At 45.5% G+C, this 18,199-nt stretch overlaps 2 protein-coding genes across 4 annotated transcripts in view; both read right to left on the reverse strand.

Annotated features, from left to right (window-relative positions):
- The window catches only part of DIP2B (disco interacting protein 2 homolog B), a 68,436-nt gene extending 61,887 nt beyond the window's left edge, over positions 1-6,549 (reverse strand). For 2 of the 3 annotated variants that reach the window (XM_040539644.1, XM_040539642.1), the window contains exon 1: positions 6,426-6,549. In XM_040539644.1, the coding sequence (XP_040395578.1) occupies positions 6,426-6,513 (88 nt within the window). In that variant the 5' untranslated portion in view covers positions 6,514-6,549. Of the gene's footprint in view, positions 1-811; positions 966-6,425 lie in introns of those variants that run through there. The other variant, XM_040539643.1, reaches the window with a different exon arrangement.
- The window catches only part of LARP4 (La ribonucleoprotein 4), a 42,413-nt gene that overhangs the window by 13,317 nt on the left and 10,897 nt on the right, over positions 1-18,199 (reverse strand). The window contains 9 exon segments of the mRNA XM_040539709.1: positions 6,426-11,872; positions 11,874-11,995; positions 11,998-12,226; positions 12,426-12,594; positions 12,869-12,990; positions 13,531-13,689; positions 13,884-13,932; positions 14,713-14,946; positions 17,845-17,948. Of these exon segments, the coding sequence (XP_040395643.1) occupies positions 11,738-11,872; positions 11,874-11,995; positions 11,998-12,226; positions 12,426-12,594; positions 12,869-12,990; positions 13,531-13,689; positions 13,884-13,932; positions 14,713-14,946; positions 17,845-17,948 (1,323 nt within the window). The 3' untranslated portion in view covers positions 6,426-11,737.

The raw sequence follows: 18,199 nt of genomic DNA on the forward strand, positions 1-18,199 counted from the left end.
CCACTGAATAAACACGATAAACCCCATGAATAGAAAGCTTCATGACAAAAACTAATCAGAGGGGACCAGGAAGGAACCCATCACCCTTTCTGACACGTTACCAATGAACCAGAAGCATGAGGGGTCCTCTGCATGCCTGCTTTTCCACGGAGCTCCGAGTACTTTGTAGCTCGATGCACGTTTGGAAGACCAGCCCTCCGGCTCCACGCAGCTCTGCTACCGCCCAGCCCGCTTCCCACTTAATATTTCATGCCACGGAATTTAAAATAGAAAACTGGAGATGGGATATCTAGGACAGCACAACAGGAACGCCAGAGGAGGCTTTTCTGCAGACACGTCAGGCCAGCAGGCCCGATCGACGTTTCCTGAGCACCCAGCTCAAAGCGCAGATGCCACCCCAACGAGAAGCAGCAAGAAGCGTGAAGCCCGACGAGGAATCATCGCTACCAGATGTCCCCTCCGCCCAGCTGAGGGAAACTGGTCCCAACTCCAGCAGGGCTTCGGAGAAGCAGTCGGGGAGGAGACGGAGGAGTGCCTTTAAAGCCTCTAATTTCCTCCTCTCCCCAAGGCAAAGGGTCAGGGCTGCAGCTTTTAAAAATAGCCCCGAACCTGCTCCTCGTTTCCTAAGGATAGGAGGGACAACACAAACACACGCACATTCTTTGCCTCTCCTGGCTATTCTTTGCTATCCCAACCTGGATGCTCCAAAAAGCTTCCTTGTACAGTAAAACCTACTCCCAGGCACAGCCTAGGCAAAATATTTCTCCCAATTTTTGCGTTTAACTCTCCCCAAACCATCAATCATCTTTACCACTCTGCCTTGCCCACCGGCCCGGCATAAATTTGCGATACTCCGGTGGACCTCCTGCTGGAGGCACCGGTGACAGATTTGTTACTCCGCTCCTCTGCCGACCGTGACTCGAGCTGCATTTCCTTTTCCTGCAAGACAGCCATTGCAAGGAACCCACGTGCTACCACGCTCGCACCACTTCTTCCTGAGTTGTAAAGCTTAAGAAAATACAATACCATTAAAAGTGAAGGCTCTTATCAGGATCTTCGGAAAGCCAAGCAAGGCAGGGACGATCATCTCCGAATTTGCGTAAACAACTCTCTGTGACGTGCTCCAAAAAGATTTTTATGCATTTCAAAGCACTGCCTCGGAACTGTACCTTTGTTGGCTGCACACAGAAAGGCTCCGTCAAAGCCCTGCACAGATTTCTCAGCAGATTTGGTACCCATCAGCTGTCAGTCCTGCAGGTAAATTAAGGAAGCAACATAAAAGCTTTCCCATTCCTCGTTTTGCCTAATGCAAGACTTGTGGGTACGATGCTGCATAAATGCACAAAAACCACCTGTAGGTCCTGCTAGCTGCAAGACAATCAGATCTGACTCGCCTGCGCTCACGAGCTCTGCAACCTTTTCCCTGCTGTAGCCAGTTTCCCTCTGAACAGCAGGGAGGAAAGCGAAGTGAAACCTTTCTGCCCACTCAGCGAAATCCACGTAAGCAGACCTTACTCGGACAGTTGCTTCTTCTGACTCTTCTCTAAACCTATTTAAGTGCTGTGCTTCAGCTGCTGAGTGTGCGAGAAAAGATCCTCTCCTGCTTTGGTAGGTGCCTGGCAGTCAAAGAATGAAAACCGACAAGCGCAATTTTGGGGAGAACAGAGAAATACCACGATTCCGTAGGAATTTTTCAAGCCAAACAAAATAAAGCCTCTACCCACTTGCTTGAGTCAACATGTTTTCTTCCAGTAAGGTTCTCTCCTATTTGGCTGGCCTTCAGACCTGGGTTTCAACTGTTTTGCTGATACTACTTTTTCCACGCATGCCACCATCCTTGCTCTTTCTTCTGCTGCTGAAAAACCTCACGCGAAGCTTTCCTCTGCAGCCGGCCTCGATTCTTCGGTAAGAGACAATCAGCTTTAAAAGGAACAAACACAGGTGCACGAAGCCATTCACAGAAACACCCACACAAGATCACAAACCAGACAGCCAAATGTATGTTTAACTAGAAAAGTAAACAGAAACCAGCTCCTTCTGTACATGAGGCAAGAGCAGGGCTATGATAACGCTGTCACACAACCCAGAAAGGACAAATCGTGTTCCAAGCCCGGCCTGCTATCAGAGGAATTCCTCGTTATTACTAGGTGGAGTTTCCCCCTCCCCTTACCTCATACTCTCATAGATGGCACAAGCTGAAGTTCACGCCGCTCACATCCCTTTACTAGGTAAAAACCAGGGCAGGAACCACAGTCAAAGGAAACCCAGCAGCCAAGTAAGCTCTTTATGCGAGGACTTACCCGCTCGGAGACAAGCTGGCCCATGCGGCACGGCCTGGGAGACAGCTCCCCGAGCAGAACGGCAAACCCCAGCCCCGCTGTGCCAGGACAAACAGCCCGAGTCCCACAACGTGCCCTGCGTAAGGCAAATCTACTGAACACGCTTAATTAAAGCCGCTTGAACCTGGCCATGCCAGGGTCTCTTAGCTCGAGGAACCGAAGCGTGATGAGGTTAACGGGAGGGGAGCTGCCGGAGAGTTCCCCCAGAGCATCAGAGCGCCTGGATGTCCCCAGGCGGGGTGCTTTCTGCTGGCCTTTTAGCCTGGCCACGGGAGGAATTGAGACCTTTTCCGTGCCCTGCGAGCGCACCAGCAGGCGCTGGGGGCCTTGTAAGAAACAGCACGGTGTAGAGGATTCAAAGTCACCTTCACACACAGCTGCAGCACCACCCCAAAGGTGTAAAGCCGAGCTCCTGTGCTTACAGAAACACGAGACCTCTCATTTTTCTGACCCCCAGCCGACGGTGGGGGTAAAGCCTTCAAAGTTCGCATCCCCGGCACCTTTACTCATTAAGCAGCAGCAGATGCAAATACAAAGCCAGCCCTTCCCATCATTACCGATGCAGAACGTGGGCGTTACTGACAGATGAAAAAAGCACTCGAAAGAAAAAAAAAATAACCCTAAAGTGAGAAAAGAAGGAAAACATGAGTAATCAGTAGGTTCCAGGTTCCACACAGTTCCATGACTTAATTCACCGCTTGTGTACGGTTATTGTTATTCATCCTAATTAGAGGCAACGACACCGGTCCCTTCTGTAAAGAAGGGAGATGTGTCCATAAAACGCTCTGTTTAAGGTTTGGATATGAAGTACTTCACATTAATGGAAGACAACTGAACCCTTATCTAAACTCTTAGAGTAATAAAGGAGTTAGACTCAAATCAATCACCGAGGCCAAATAAAGGCTCACAATGAAAGACTCGAAATAAAAAGACAATTTCTCCTACTGAAACAAGAAGGACTGCTTCCTGAAGCACAGTCCCCTGTTTTCCTGAGACGTTTTAAGCGTACTCAGGGATGGGGCTCCTGTTACTTCCACGCTGACCGCACGGCTCCGCGAGGAGTAGCCCTGGGATGGCAGAGGTGTAATTAGCCCTGTTGTTCCGTCCGCGTAGATTGCTCCTGAAGAAAGTCTCACGGCTCATCACTGCAAACTATGATTTCTATTTTAAGCATACATTAAACTAATCCTTCTGTTCCACTTTGCATCCTGCTTGCTGACACGGCACCTCGAACGAGCGTAATGCCAGATAAGATTTTAATACAGTCTTTCCCCCATATTGTTATAAATTCTGTAAACCAGGAAAGTTCAGGGGAACGCACAGGCAACTTGTTCGCGCTCCCAGCCCACATCCGAAGCCACAGCTCCGCCACCAGTCTGCCCAGTGCTCCCCACCGTGGGATCCCACCGAAGGCAGAGCGCTCTCCCATCTCCCCGTCCGTGCTGTCAGGAGTGCCAGCCTACTTTGTGAGCCCACTGCAGGTGCAAGTCCTGCCCCAAAAGGGGGTGTTCTTCCTCAGAAAGCCCCCAGAAACGTCTACACACCGAACGAGAGGCAAGCCTGGGGACAACCAAAGCTGCAACAAGGCGGGGGGGAAGGACGAAGCATCCTTATCTGAGCAGGAACGAATCAGTCAAACACAAGGCACGACTGCCGCTTGAATAAAATGCTTCTATTCAATATTGTTTACCATCAACAGATCCGTAGTTATACTCGGCTGAACAATGCACGCATACACCTTAAAATCTTTAAGCTTAACTCTCAAAGTAGGGCGTATTTTTCAAGAACCATACAATGACATTACCTCACTGACTCACCCCGCTCCTTACAGGGCAGACCTCAGCTATCTCAGCAGCCAGATACCATGAAGAATGTTTCCAAGCAGCTTGGGGCCACAGTCACACAAAATTCTTTGTACTCGAGGCATTTTGATAAAAAAAAAAAAAAAGTGAGCTGCGCCAACAAATCCGTAACATGCATATTAAAGAATCGGGGTACTCAATCCATAAAGTGGTAGTGGATTTAATATCCACAGAGTTACTTACATAACGTAGGAAACTTCACTGTAAAAGCAGGGAAGTTTCAGCTATTAGAAGCTTTTTAAAGATTAGCATGATGTCATAGCCAGACATTCTAGCAGAAGGATTTAGGAAAAAAAAGTTTGCAGCACTACATATTGCAGGGTCAGGCTACAATGGTCTCTCAGTATCACATGAAACAAGTTTCAGAAAATACAAGCAAAAGCTTAAGAACATTCATCAAACTCTTCTTCTTCACAAAAGCATTGCTTCATATTGTATTTTGAGTGACCTAAGAGGATGTTCTTCAATTCTTTGTTATCACGGAGCACCCGAAACCAAACACCAGATAGAGTTATCACTTTAGTTAAATGTTTACAGAAAGCATATCTGAAAAACGTTTGACAAAAAAGCCACCACCAAACAGCGAGCATTGGACGTTTAACTACAAACAGCTTGCGTTCAGAAAGCTCTACCACCGCCTTTTTGAAAAGGCTGAGCACTGGACACCAAGGTGTGCAGCTCAGGGAATGAATTCCTCATCTTCAAAACTTCAGGGCTCCTTTGCACGCTGCACGTTCTGGGACAAAGTGACAGAGCAAAGACCGGTGCCGCCGCAGCCTGATTTTTCATGAATTTCCATGCTAAGGGAGATGACTGCGACCACGGCGCCGATGACGCTCAGCGCCCTGCTGGAGCGAGGGCATTTGAAGATGGGCGACACGGAGCTACCTGCTCGGCAGCCTCCAGCCTCGTCCCTCGCCCCACGGCTCCGCGGGGGAATTTACGACAAAGCTGCACGGAGAGCGGCGGTTTAGGCACCAGGAAACAAAGACGTACCCGTGCAAAACGGGAAACAAATTCGCTGGGTTTTGTTCTCGGCAAAAAGCGTGAGCTCTCGTCCTGATTACGGCTGGGCAAAAGAACTCAGGGAGCGAAGAAACAGCTGGTTGTGCCTCCGTCGTTCACCCTCAGCTCCTCCGAGCCCCCGCCCCAGGACCCCAGGCCCATCGCCCCGCAGGGCATCGCCTCTGCCAGGACACGGTGGGGAGGGGCGGGTTGGGTTGGGTGGCCCCAAATGACACCCGCAGGCAAAGCCCTTCCTTGCCCGGCTCCCCACAGTGGGCACGGGGCCCCCCGACACGGCCCGGGCCTCCCTCGTCAGCCTCCGCTCCGCACACTGGGCACAATCCCGACCTCCGCAACCACAGGGCCTCCGGCACACAACCACGCGCCCGGCTCCTCCATAAGGAGATTTCCCCCACCCCCGGAGGCTGCCCCCACACAGGGAGACCCCCCCAAGCCTCCTTCACACCAAGAACCCCCCCTTACGCCCCCAAAAAAACACATAGACCCCCCCATCACACCGAGGACCCCACACACACACACGCAAAGTACCCCCTCGGAGCCTCCCTCACACCAAGAGCCTCCCCAAAACACACCCAGAACCCCCCTCATCGTACCACGAACTCCCCCCACAGCCCCAAAACACACGCAGGGACCCCCTCATCGCACCGAAGACCCCCTCAAAACACACACACAGACCCCCTCATCACACCGAGAACCCCCCTAAAACACACACTGAGATCCCCCCCACCACACCGACCCCCCCCCCCAAAAACAAAGAGACGCCCCCCATCACACAGAGGACCCCATAACCCACATAGGGATGCCCAAATCTCGCCAAAAACCCACACACAGCCCCAAAACACGCACAGAACCCCCCCCCTTCACACCGAGACACCCCCTTCACACCCAGAACCCCTCTGAAACACACACGGAGACCCCCCAATCGCACCAAGGACCCCCCCCCCACCCTCAAAACACCCACAGCGGCTCCCGCAATCACACGGAGGACCCCCCCCAAACACAAAGACCCCCCCCCCTTTCACACCGAGGACTCCCCAAAACACAGAGAGACCCCCCCCTTCACACCAAAAACCCCTCAAATCACACACACGGACCCCGCTCCACACCGACGACCCCCCCCAGGGACACCCCCACCCCATCCCGTGCCCCTAACCCCACAGAAGCCCCCCGACCCCCCCACCCCACAGCCGCCCCGCACCTTCCGACAGCTCCAGCTCCAGCTCCGCCAGCTGCTCGCGGACCTCGCGGGGCAGCGAGGAGACGCCCGCGGCCGCCGGCTCGGCCATGGCGAGAAGAAGGGGACGGGGAAGGGAAGGGGGGAAAAGGGGAAAGGGACCCCCGGCAGGCCCGGCCGCCGAGCTCGGTGCGGCTCCGGCTCAGCGCCGGGGGCTCCGGGTCGCGGGCGCGACGGGAGCGGCCGCCACCTCCGCCATGCTGAGCCCCAGCGCCGCCTTCGCGTCACGGGGCGGGACGGGGCGGGAAGGAAAGGACGGAGCGGCCGCCAAACCTCGCTGCCGCCGCGCCCCCCGGCGGCACGGCCCGGCCCGGCCCCCTCAGCCCCCCCGAGTCCTCTCGGCCCCGGTTCCGAGCCCAAAAACAGCCGCGACACCGCTCCCCCCCACACCCCCCACGCCCGCCGCCGCCCTCCAGCCCCTGAGGGACGCGTGAAGATGGAGCGGGCGCTGCCGGCCCCACGCAGCGCTATGGGGGGAGCGGGGGGTGGTTGGGAGGAAAATTTACCTCAGAAAGATGCGGTTTGGGGTAGGGTGAGGGGAAACTGGGTCAGGGTGAGTGAAAACGCGGCTCAGGGTGAGGGGAAGCCTGGCCCAGGGCCCGACCTTCGTCCCTTATAGGGGGCAAGGGTGGAGGGGGAGTGAAGTAAAGGTGAGGGTAGCAGGTATTTCATGAAATAAAGGCGAGTAAAAGAGAACCCGTTCAGCATCACAACATGACACAGGCCAGCAAGAGCTTGGGGCTTTGGTGTTTTTGTTTTGTGGGGTGTTTTTTTTTTTTTTGGTGTTTTTTTTTTTTTTTAAATCAGCTTTATTTTTCTGTTATTTCAATTTCCCATAGCACCTTGGCAATGTCAAAAACAAATACAAATACATGTATTATCATTTTAACATTTAAAGCATGAACCTACTTTACACAAATTTTGTTTTGGACAGGTTTGACAACAGGAATATATACCAGAACAGACAAAGTATAGAAGCCAGATAGGTTGCTTTTTTCTCCTTTCACTGAAGCCCTACCACTTTGAAGAGAGATAATAAATGCCAAGGGGAAGTTGGATTCATCGGGGAGGAACAAGATATCTGTCATAACTTGAGCTCAATATATTATCTGAATATTTTGTATTCTATAAAAATTAGAACAAAAACCATTTATGCACAGTCTGTTTATATTTGAAGTTGCATTTCTGGAAACTGTATCCATAACTGAAGCTCCATAAAAATAAACCTCTGGTTCTTAAATATAAAATTTTAAAGTTGTTACAGGTTAGTTTGCAGATGGATTTTTTCAGAAATAAGTTGCTTTAACTCCATTTCAAGTCCTCCCAACTGTACATTAAAAACAGACTCAATAAGCCTCTTGAAGTGCCTATGCTAAAGGCACTTAAGAGAAGAGCCAACTCAAATACTACACCAAACCAAAATTATGTACCATCCTAAAGGAAGCTCAGACTATATGTAATATATACACACAAAGAAGAGCATGATAAATCATTCAGATTAATGGCAACAATCTTATGTTTCAGAAGGAAATATCAAAATTAGAAACAAAAATTCTATTGCATATCTGTAGTAATCAAGGATTTACAAAAAAACTTATCAGAAGCAATTTCCCCCCGAAGTGCATTTCTGTTGCATTGTCTGTAATACGGCGCATTTTACAAATTTAAAATATCATCTGTACATACCAGATATTTTACCCCAGGTGACCATTCACTTGGGTAACAGTAAAAATAGCGGACATTTTCAAGACAATTAAGCTGATATTGACAAAGTAGTAAGGCCATAGCTATTTAACTACAGTAAAGCATTGATTAAGTCACTTATTTGCTACTGATCTGCCACAGTATCATCTTTCTCTTCTGGTTAATAGAGTGGGTTACATTTTTATTATTTTTTTTTTAAAACCTACTGCTAAAACTGCACCATCATACTGTGCCAAGCTAACTTTTTTTTAAAAAAAACAAAGCAGGAATGTAAGATACTATAAAACTAACTTAATTTTAGAAATCAAAAGAAATTTTGCACTTTTAATTTTACTATCACATGCAAATAATTACTCCTCTTTTCACTCCCCAGCAGAAATACAAGAGAGTGGCCCAATCTTCTCCATGCACAATAATTTGGAAAAGAACTTAACTGGGGAAGTATATTTCTGTAGCTAACAAAAAAGTCAACAATTCTGAAAACAAGTCACAACAGTTCATGAAATTGAAACTTACATGTGATTTGCACCTTCTGGTATTTAATATCAGCAGAGTAGGAAAATGTGTGTTTACATCATGTGGTAAGCTACCAAGAAGGAACCACTGAGAACTGTTATTTATCATTTCAAGTGCGCTCTGAACACTGTTGCTGAACAAGGGGCAGTTTCAACTCTGCTGCTGATGTGATACAACCAAAGTGAAACCAACGAGCTGCCCCCAGCAGTCAATCTGGCTCCCAAGTGATCTTTTTGTCCCTGTTTTCCCCAGTCAGAACAGGCAAACTTCATGTGGAGAGACGCAACAGCTTGCCCCAGTACGTTACAGGGATGAGAATTTAGCAGCTAGCCCAAGTTAAATGTTTGCCATGCAATACGAGTACTGCAGGAGAACTTGCACACAGAACTATGGTTTTCACAGCCTTCATATTTACTTGGTTATTCCCCCCGACACACAAAGAATTACAAAATAAAAAAAAAAAACAGTATAAGTTGCAAGGGGGGGGGAAGGAGGGGAATGCTAATGTTAAATCCTTGCACACAGGTATTAAATAAATAATTATGAGTGCCCTAATTTGATAAGTTTGAATATGCTGGAAAAAGCCAACAGGTTTACAGACTTATTTGCATACACTGTACAAAAGCCATATTCTGCTGCTGGAAAATGCACACCCAGGTCATACAAAGCATCCTTTCCACGGTCAAGTTTTTCCAATTACCGTTCAAGAAAGACTGAACTGCAGTTAATCCTTTTCCACATGTAGGAAAACGAAACAAGTTACATTTCACAATTGTTTAAAAAAAAAATTCTATCTTTCAGCACTACAAGGTTATCGTATGCACTGCACTGAAAGCGGACGCCTACATGGGTCACAGTTAGCGTGCCACCTTTTCCACGGAGGCCAGAGATCAACATCTGCAAAAGCCTCTTCCCAAGGAACTTCCTTGCAAACAGCAACCAGCTGAAGGCAGCTGTTAGCATCCCAAAATGTATTCAATTTCGCAATGACAGTGCACATCTATCTAAACATCTGTGACTATCATATAGTTTTTTTTTCCAGTTTGACTGCAGTAATTGTTTATAGCCTTTAAACTGATTAAAAATTAACTCTGAAATTCACTGCATTTCAGAACTTTAACATTTCAAAACACTTAAAACTTCTCTATCATTCCAACAAATGTAGCATTATTGAAATAAACGGAGAAGGGTTCTGTAAGCATCCCTAAACTGTAGATGTGATCAACGATTTTTTTTTTTAATTTTATTTTTACTAAATTAAAAAAACCTTCCAAACCTAGTACAGGTAGTCTAAAAGTGAGTAATGATTTTGGTTGTTTTTTGCTTTTTTAATATATGTGTGTATATATATATATATATATATAAAACATGCCTAGAAATGAACAGTTAACTGCATAAATACATTATATTGTGTTATGAATCAAATCAAAGCAATTGCCAAGCTGAATAATAAGTTAGAGAAATGACAACTCTGGCTTTATATATATATTTATAAAAATAGATATGAGTGTTCTCAAAGCAGTTGATAGAGAATGCCTACTGAGTAAGAAGTCGCCAAGGGTTATCTGGCTAAGAAATCAGAAAATGAAAAATTTCACAGTTATTTTAACTGCCACTTACATTCATTCTAATGGCAACACTAGCATATATTACTAAGATGTTTATGGTATATATCACAATTGAGTTTTCCAGTGTTCACAACTTACGACTTTAAATTTGTACACTTGCTATTCACTAAAAAAAACAGAAAAGAAAAGAAAAAAAAGGTGTGATTCTTACTGCTGGAAGCTACTTTTCCCTAACACTTTATACAGAACTTTGAACCCTGGCATGCTGATTTTGGCAGATTAATGCACTGAATTTTCCTATTTCAGTCATTGTGGTAATCACCTTTAAACTTAACCACTTACTACACAATAGTGTTGCAAATTTAGTCAGCATAAAGCTAGGCAAGATGCTACCTTTCAAGTAGCTTCTCTGAACACGAGGGTTTTTGTTTAATTCTTTACCTTTAGTTCCACTTTGAGCAGTTAAAAAGAAGTCAGTTGTTACTATATCGGCTGTAAACAATGAGCTCCCAGTACACAAACCCTGATTTCTAATATACAGCCATCCAGTATCCTACTCCAGAACACAAAGATAGGTCAGTAATAACTATTCAAAACCAGACCCCAGTTTGAGCCTGGTGGGGCGCACAGGGCTCTGTGCCCAGAGTCCCCATCCCCAAGAGAGAATTCCACGTCTGCAGCTGGAATTCCAGGCTCTTTACCTGTGAAGCTAACATCGTGTACTGCGTAGCTGTCCACCAATCCTACACTGGGCCTGCCTCTGGAAAACATACCAAGATACCACAAAAGTCTGTGTTAGAGATTAGAGAAAGTAACAAGCAAGAAAACAAACGAACAAACGAAAACCCTATAAAGTTGCCCTCAAAAGGAGGCAAGGAAAATGGCAAATGAATAACTCTGACATGCTCCCTTCTGCCTCCTTCCAAGTGCGTATACAAGACAATTTTTGCTGTCCACGTGCTCTGATCTACAATCCAGTCTCCTGTAAAAAATATAGTTTAAAAAGCTTGCTGAATGAATTACTAGTAAGGTCAAGAGACTCTACTCCAAGCTGGAAACACAAAGTTTACTACAGTAGTACATTCAGTTTTTATCATCAGTGACTAAGTGATGACAACAGTATCTGGCTGCACTCATTCAACTCACACGCTGACCAAGCACCTCAGCTGCAGATGTGCTCTGCAATGCAAGGCCATTATGGCAGACGCATCATCCTACAAGCCAAGTGTTAAATAGGTTAAAAAAAACTTCTAATTTTACAGAAACGCTCATTTTTCAAAAAATAATAATCTCTTATCCTTTTCCTCCTACACCGAGGGACATGTTAATTTGTCAATTCATATTCTCTCACTTTGTCAAAACGCTAGTTTCACAACCCCAAAACTGATTTCAAGCAGGAAACCCTCTGCAAATTAAAAACAAAAATACAAAAATTATAATCTCTATATTTATATTGATTGGAATCCTCCAGCATTTGTGAAATCACTTTCAGAGATGAATTTTGGGACCCTCCACAACTTCTCCATACAAGCCACACTCCAGTTCAGTATTCCCCTTCACGAATACTTCTTTCTCACAGTCTCCTTTGCTGCTTATTAGTCCACAGCTCCAATTAAATAGAGAGTAATTGGCTGGACAGTGTTACTTTGGTGACCGAGGTGGCACATACTGCTCCTTGCCGATACGTCGCGGTGCTCCCTGAGGCGATGATCTGCGTCCAAATTGGCGCCTCTGTTCCCTGATTTTCCCAGCAGCTCCCCGGGGAGGCCCGTTGCCTCGGAACCCCGAATAATCCTTCATTCGACCTTCAACCTTGTCGTGAGGCTTCTCCAAAGCCTTCTCAGGTGTACCATTTTCTTCGTTTTTGGCAGGGGGAACTATGTTGGTGCGAAGTTCCCTAAGAGGCTGAACAGGAACTGGAGGAGGTTCCTTTGGGGGCTTCTGGCAGACTTCAGCGTAACTTAGCTTGCGTGGTTCCTTTGGGACCAAGGGAGAAGAGCAAGGTTTACATACCAGAATACCCACAGTGTTCTTCCACACTATTCCAAGGCCACATACAGGGAGTGATTAAGCCCCAGCTGTGGCCAACTGCACAGAAGAGCTCCCACGTGCTACAACTGCACACCTGAGTGAAAGCTCCCCAGGTTGTCCACTCAGCCCCTGCTCTGGACCTTACCTGCATCAACACAGCAGGAGCTGCACTTGCATTAGTAGAAGACGAAGCGGTATTTGTCCTTGGTGGCTTTGCAGCACTGACAGGACAGACAGACACGGACGGAGAAGTGTGGCTCGTAACATCTTTCTGAACAGCCACTTCTTCCGGTTTGCTGTCTGGCTGAACTGTGCTGTTAAATCAAGAACAAGTTAACATTTAAGACTACTAACACAGAAATCAATGTTTGAGGAGATCTTTGAGGCCACAACTGCAGTTTTTGCAGAACAGAAAGGTTCAGCTTTTATTGCCACAATTTGTTATTTTCATCTAGTGGCATCTAGAGAAGCTACCTACCACAAACAGAGAAGGAAGGACAGACATTATTGCCACCTTGCAGAACTCCAGCTACAATCTTAGTCAGAACACCCAAGTTTTAATACTCTCAGTTTAAGTAAACTGCATACCTTAACACCACAGCTTCACTCTGACCTGATGAACTCGCACTTGTCACAGGCTGTTGGACAGTGCTGTGCGTCTGTTCTTCCTGAGCAGGAGTCGGACAGCTGGACAGCAACTCTTTGCTTTCCTGTACAGAAAGAGTAAGTTGCAAAATATGGAAAAAAAATAGCAGATGCACTTAAATTGCTCCTCATGACAGTACAAGAGAAGGGGGATATTTCCAAAGGCTGTCAATTATAGAAATTCTACTTCTGGACCATCAGCTCTAAACTAATCATCCTTTATATGGGTGAAACCCATGGATAAACCCCCAAATCAGTCTTTTATCACACAAATTATCAACGCCTAAGTTCCACCAGCTCAAGTAGCAAATTCACCTGGATACAGCCCTTGCCTAAACTACACACAAGCTGTTCCTACTTCAACAGCCAACAGTCCTCATTTGCCTGCTTTATGCCAAAACAGTACTGAGCTTACAGTAGTTAACTACAGATGCTTCAGGAAGCCAAAGAAATCCAAGAACAGAAAGGCAGAAAAGCACTTAATATGATGTACAGACTTAAAGCTGCACATTAGAATGCTTTAACACAAACAATTCTTTCAGCAGGGGAGAAGGAAGACACAGCATATCCATATTTCTGTTTGCATGCCAGAGATGAGCAGGTACCTTTTCTTTGCAGATTCCTTTAACAATGTCAGACATCCTGCTCTCCAGCACAGGCTCTCCTGGTATTTTTGCTGTGCTGCCAGGCAAAGGTGGGAAATTTGATGCTAGCAAGTCAAACTTTGGTGTTGGAGTCTTGGTTTCTGCTGAAGGCTGAGGTCTCTAGAGAAAGAAAATGTTAACAAAGACATGACACAGCACTGATAGTACTGAAAGCAAGTGCTGGTGAGTTTTCTAGAAACACTGAATGCCCACAACAATATCAAGAATTTAAGGACTATGCCATTCCTTCAATAAATGCAAAGCCAATGCGCTGCACTTCACATAACTCCTTGCAATAAGGAAGTGGAACTTACCGAGATCCGGTCATCTTCTCGTCTTCTTCGACCTCTGAAAATGTTCCTCCTGTGAAGGCAAAACCAAGTCACTAAGTGCATTCATCTAGCTCAAGCACACAGCTGCACAAAAGGGACCCTGTGGCAGCGGGATTCGCAGCAGCCTACTGATGTTTCTCAAGACACAGTGCCGGGCTGTTCTCCATCTTCAGGAGGTCAAAGCTCTTATACGGCTGGAACGCAGCCAACACGGGAAACAATTTCTCTTTTCTCTCCCCACAGAGGAGGTACCCTAAGCATTGTATCCGAATGAGCACAGTGATAATTAGACTGCAATATTATAGAATAATATTCTATAACTTCATACAAATAAACTTATCTACCTGATTTCTCACTTCTCTACCTTGGTCTCTTAGTTTTTAAGCGTCTTAAATCTGAATTAATACACAAAAGATTAAAAACAGTTGATCTTACAAAGTTTAGGAGCATCACATTCCTAAACTGAGGATTTGCTTATTATTTACACCAAGAAAAATACTGACTTTAATTCATCAACTGTTTTTATACAGGAGACTAATAAGTCCTTCTGAAATAATGACACCTTACTATCTTCCTGTAAGGTATTTGTCAGAACTAACAGGCGCGCAGCCAAGCAGGAAACCTTCACGCCCACAGTTGAGTATTTATCATGCTCCATGTATTTAGATGTCACTTTTCCCCGGTCACTGTTTACAGCAATATATACTGTGCTAATGGTTGATGATCCTTGGTTCAAAGTCATTTCAGCCTCCACCACCATGCCCCAACCGCATTGTTGTGTCACAGCAAATAAGCAAACAGAGGTCTTTACCTGCCCCTGCCAATGCCATAATCTCCATTCTGCTCTATCTGCGCGGTAGGAGAATCCTTCTGGGAATACCCTTGGTCTTGGTGCCCAGTTAACGTACTGTTATGGCGCTCCATAACAAAATTCCTTGAGTTGGTTCTGTTCAGTGGTCCGTCCCCCATTGACACGGTACTGGCAGCAGCTGGACCCTCCACGGCATGTTCGGAGCTGTTTGATGATCGGAAGTGAGGCTTCACACTGCAGGACACACAGACAAGAGGCTCTGCAGTCCAGAGTTTAAAGAACAAGAGGCAAAGCTACCACCAACTACAGTTTGTAGCTGACAAGAAAGGAGAGGTTAGCACGTACTGGAACTTCACCAGACAAGTCTTGGTTCCTGAACTTTCCTGAACACTTATGAAGAACAGAATCTGTTCTTCCTTACCTTCATCTACTCCTTTCATTCTAGCTCTCTCGCAACCTCCCTTCCTGTCAAGCACTGCCAGTACAAGAAAACACGGAGATCACTGCCTGACAGAGACCAAAGGAAAACAAAGGCCACAGAACGAGGGGAGGCACAAGAGCCAGAATAACCCAAACCTGGACCTGCAGCATGGGCACAGGGCTTTGGAAAGTGAGCTGGAGAACTAAGCCAAGCCTGAGGAACAAAACTTACTTCACCACGAGCAAAAAAATGAACTGAAACAAGAAGCTGGGAGTAGTCAATGACTGAACAGGGTGAAGAAAACAGGGTAGATAAGGCTAGGGTAGCTGAGAGCCCACATCCCCAAGGGCCTGAAAGGCCAGGATCTTAGCCCCACTGCTCTTGTTACCAAAAACCCACAGGACTGACTCTGCAGTTTACACTACCTCAAACCTTTTACCCAGTTATTGATTATTCAGCATCAAAGCTGTATTTCCTTTGAACTGTGCATGCTCAGTGTTACTACTTGTTAAAGCTCAGGGTCTTACACAGAGAATTACCCAGAAAAACTCCGACCCACCAGAAAGCAGAACAAAACCCATCTTTTAATATCCCAGTACTGAGCGTTCAAATTCATCTGCTTTGCCAAAGACAATTTAAATTAGCTTTTAGATGGCTGGACATAAAATTATCAACAGTAGCACTGTAGGTTTTGTCACAAAACCCAGCCTTCCTTTCCCACAAGGATGTTGCAACAAATCAGGGCAAAATAAATATAACCAGCTTAAACAAATGTTTTGCTACAGACAAAAATCCAATATTTAACTAGTGACCGTCTGTACGGCAAAACAAATGAAGCTTAATGAGTCAGGGCAGAAACCTAAAAGCAGCAGCTGAACGAGCGTCTCTGAATGAACTCTTCTGCAGTTCCAGAGACAATACACCAAACAAAGATTAATTTATACTTGGCTCCTTTAAGCAGCAGTAAGAACCAGTTTCTAGGCCCCAATAAGGGCAAGTTTTCTATCAGCAACAAGCACAGGGAAGAGGAGGTAAGCCAACTAAGTTCTCCCATATTGTTCAGCTCGCTCTTAAAACGGAAAGGGTTCTCAGGTCTTTGTTCAGCCCTCAGATCTCATAATCTTACCCGTCATTGAGAAGGCCACAGTCTTACCTGGGCAGAAGAGCAAAGCAGAAAAGACAAGGAAAGATAAGAAGGAAAAAAAAGAGCAGAGAGGAAGAGAAATGATGTCAAAGAACAAAAAGAAGGAAAAGCATGAAGTGCAGGCTGCCCAGACAACTGACTGTTGGACCTGTTCTCTCTTAGCGCGATACTTGATCATCACTGGGCCAAACCTTCAGGGCTGTGCATCACTGTTACTTTGGCAGTCCCCTGCTTGCAGAGGAGTCCTGCTGAAGCATAATTCCTGTCTGCTTCTAGAACATGAAGATTTATTACTGCAAAAGCAGAGCTTTGTATGAGCACAACAGTTGAGCAAGATTAATAGGAAAGATAAGACAACCAAGACAGACCAGCAGAACCTGTACATGCTTGACCCTGAAGCCATAACTTCCCAATAATTGAAGTTTTACAAATTAAAGTCTTAAAAAATAAAGTCTTAAAAATAACCCAATGAGTTTTAAAAGCTTAAAGTTTTTTTTTTTTTTTTAAGCTTTAAACAGATGTGATCTACAAGAAGGCAGTGAACGTGTGGGCATGTCAAGACGTTAATCTTCAGGCACATACAACTTTTGTACATATTCAGCATCCACACTTCCGAGATGATCCATATACATGAAGAGTTCTACAAGTTTTAAGTTTGGACACAGTTAAAGTTAAAAAAAAAATCAACTTCAAGAATATCTTAGTTGGGAGCTGCACAGCTGTAACAGAATTAGCTGCCTCTTCTCCTAAGCAGAGTCGTACTACCAGCCTCAGAGCCTGTATTAAGACACCGCTGAGTCACCACAGACCAAACTTCCAAGTTCATCCTCTGCCAGCTGCCACAAACCTTAACTGCATCACAAAAACATTCATGGAACTGGCAGTTGTCAACCGATTTCTCAAACAGTATACAAAACAATTCCCGTGCTACCAGCCCTCATGCTGAATACAGTAAAAGAGCTTGCAAATAAAACAATTTCCACCCACACAAACAGATTACTACTCTATTGTATTTACAGAGTACTGTTCCAGCAAATACAAAGCTGTTTCCTCCACTCCAATGTTTATATCTGAGCTGAGTCCTTACAGTTATCAGGAAAGATGGGGATAAAGCAAATAAATTACAAGTAACAGACTCAGCAGCAAGCAGTTTTAGCGTAAGCAGTCAGGGCATGCAACTCTCAGCTGCATAAAATGAATGGCTCTCTGCACGACTAATCACACAACAAGAAGAGCTTATGTTTGTGCTGCAGGAGTTTATAATCTGCGTATAACAAACATAATTAGAAGTATTACCTTAAGAGGAAGTTAGTTATTTGTCTGCAGAAATTCCTCCGAGACTTTTGCAGGAATTACCTTTGCTCTCTCCAGCACGTACGTCTGGTATTTTAGGATCTTAAGCTGCCACCTTTATTTTTATTTTATTGTATAAATCAAGTTGAACGTCACAGGTATTTAATAAAATATGTAACCAATCCCATTATGAGGCACTGTACAAGTGCAGAGAACACTTCAGGATCAATACTCAGAGTTCTCAGAGAGCACACAACTGACACGGCTATCTTACCGATTTCTATGGAATGGGCGACCTATACTCAAAGAAGCAGCATTTGTTTTATATGATCCTGGTGTATTAAAGCCATTCACAAATCCACCGTTAGGAAAGGGGGCCTGCAACAGACAGAACAGTTTCAATGGCTGAATTTAAAAGAAAAACGTTTGCAAATACACGAGATCAGTTTCAGCAGTTATTCATCTCATCTGTGTGTACTTTTATGCTGGGCTACTTTACCTAGTATGTTTTAATCTTACTACTAAAGAGAAAACCCCACCAGATAAACAGCCTGCAAATCTACTTCAGTGCCAGCCCTCTTCCTGACAGAGCTACAAAGTTCCTCCGGTAACACTGGCCACTGGCTAAT

Source organism: Cygnus olor, chromosome 29 (assembly GCF_009769625.2).
Source record: "Cygnus olor isolate bCygOlo1 chromosome 29, bCygOlo1.pri.v2, whole genome shotgun sequence".
Classification (NCBI taxonomy): Eukaryota; Metazoa; Chordata; class Aves; order Anseriformes; family Anatidae; genus Cygnus; species Cygnus olor.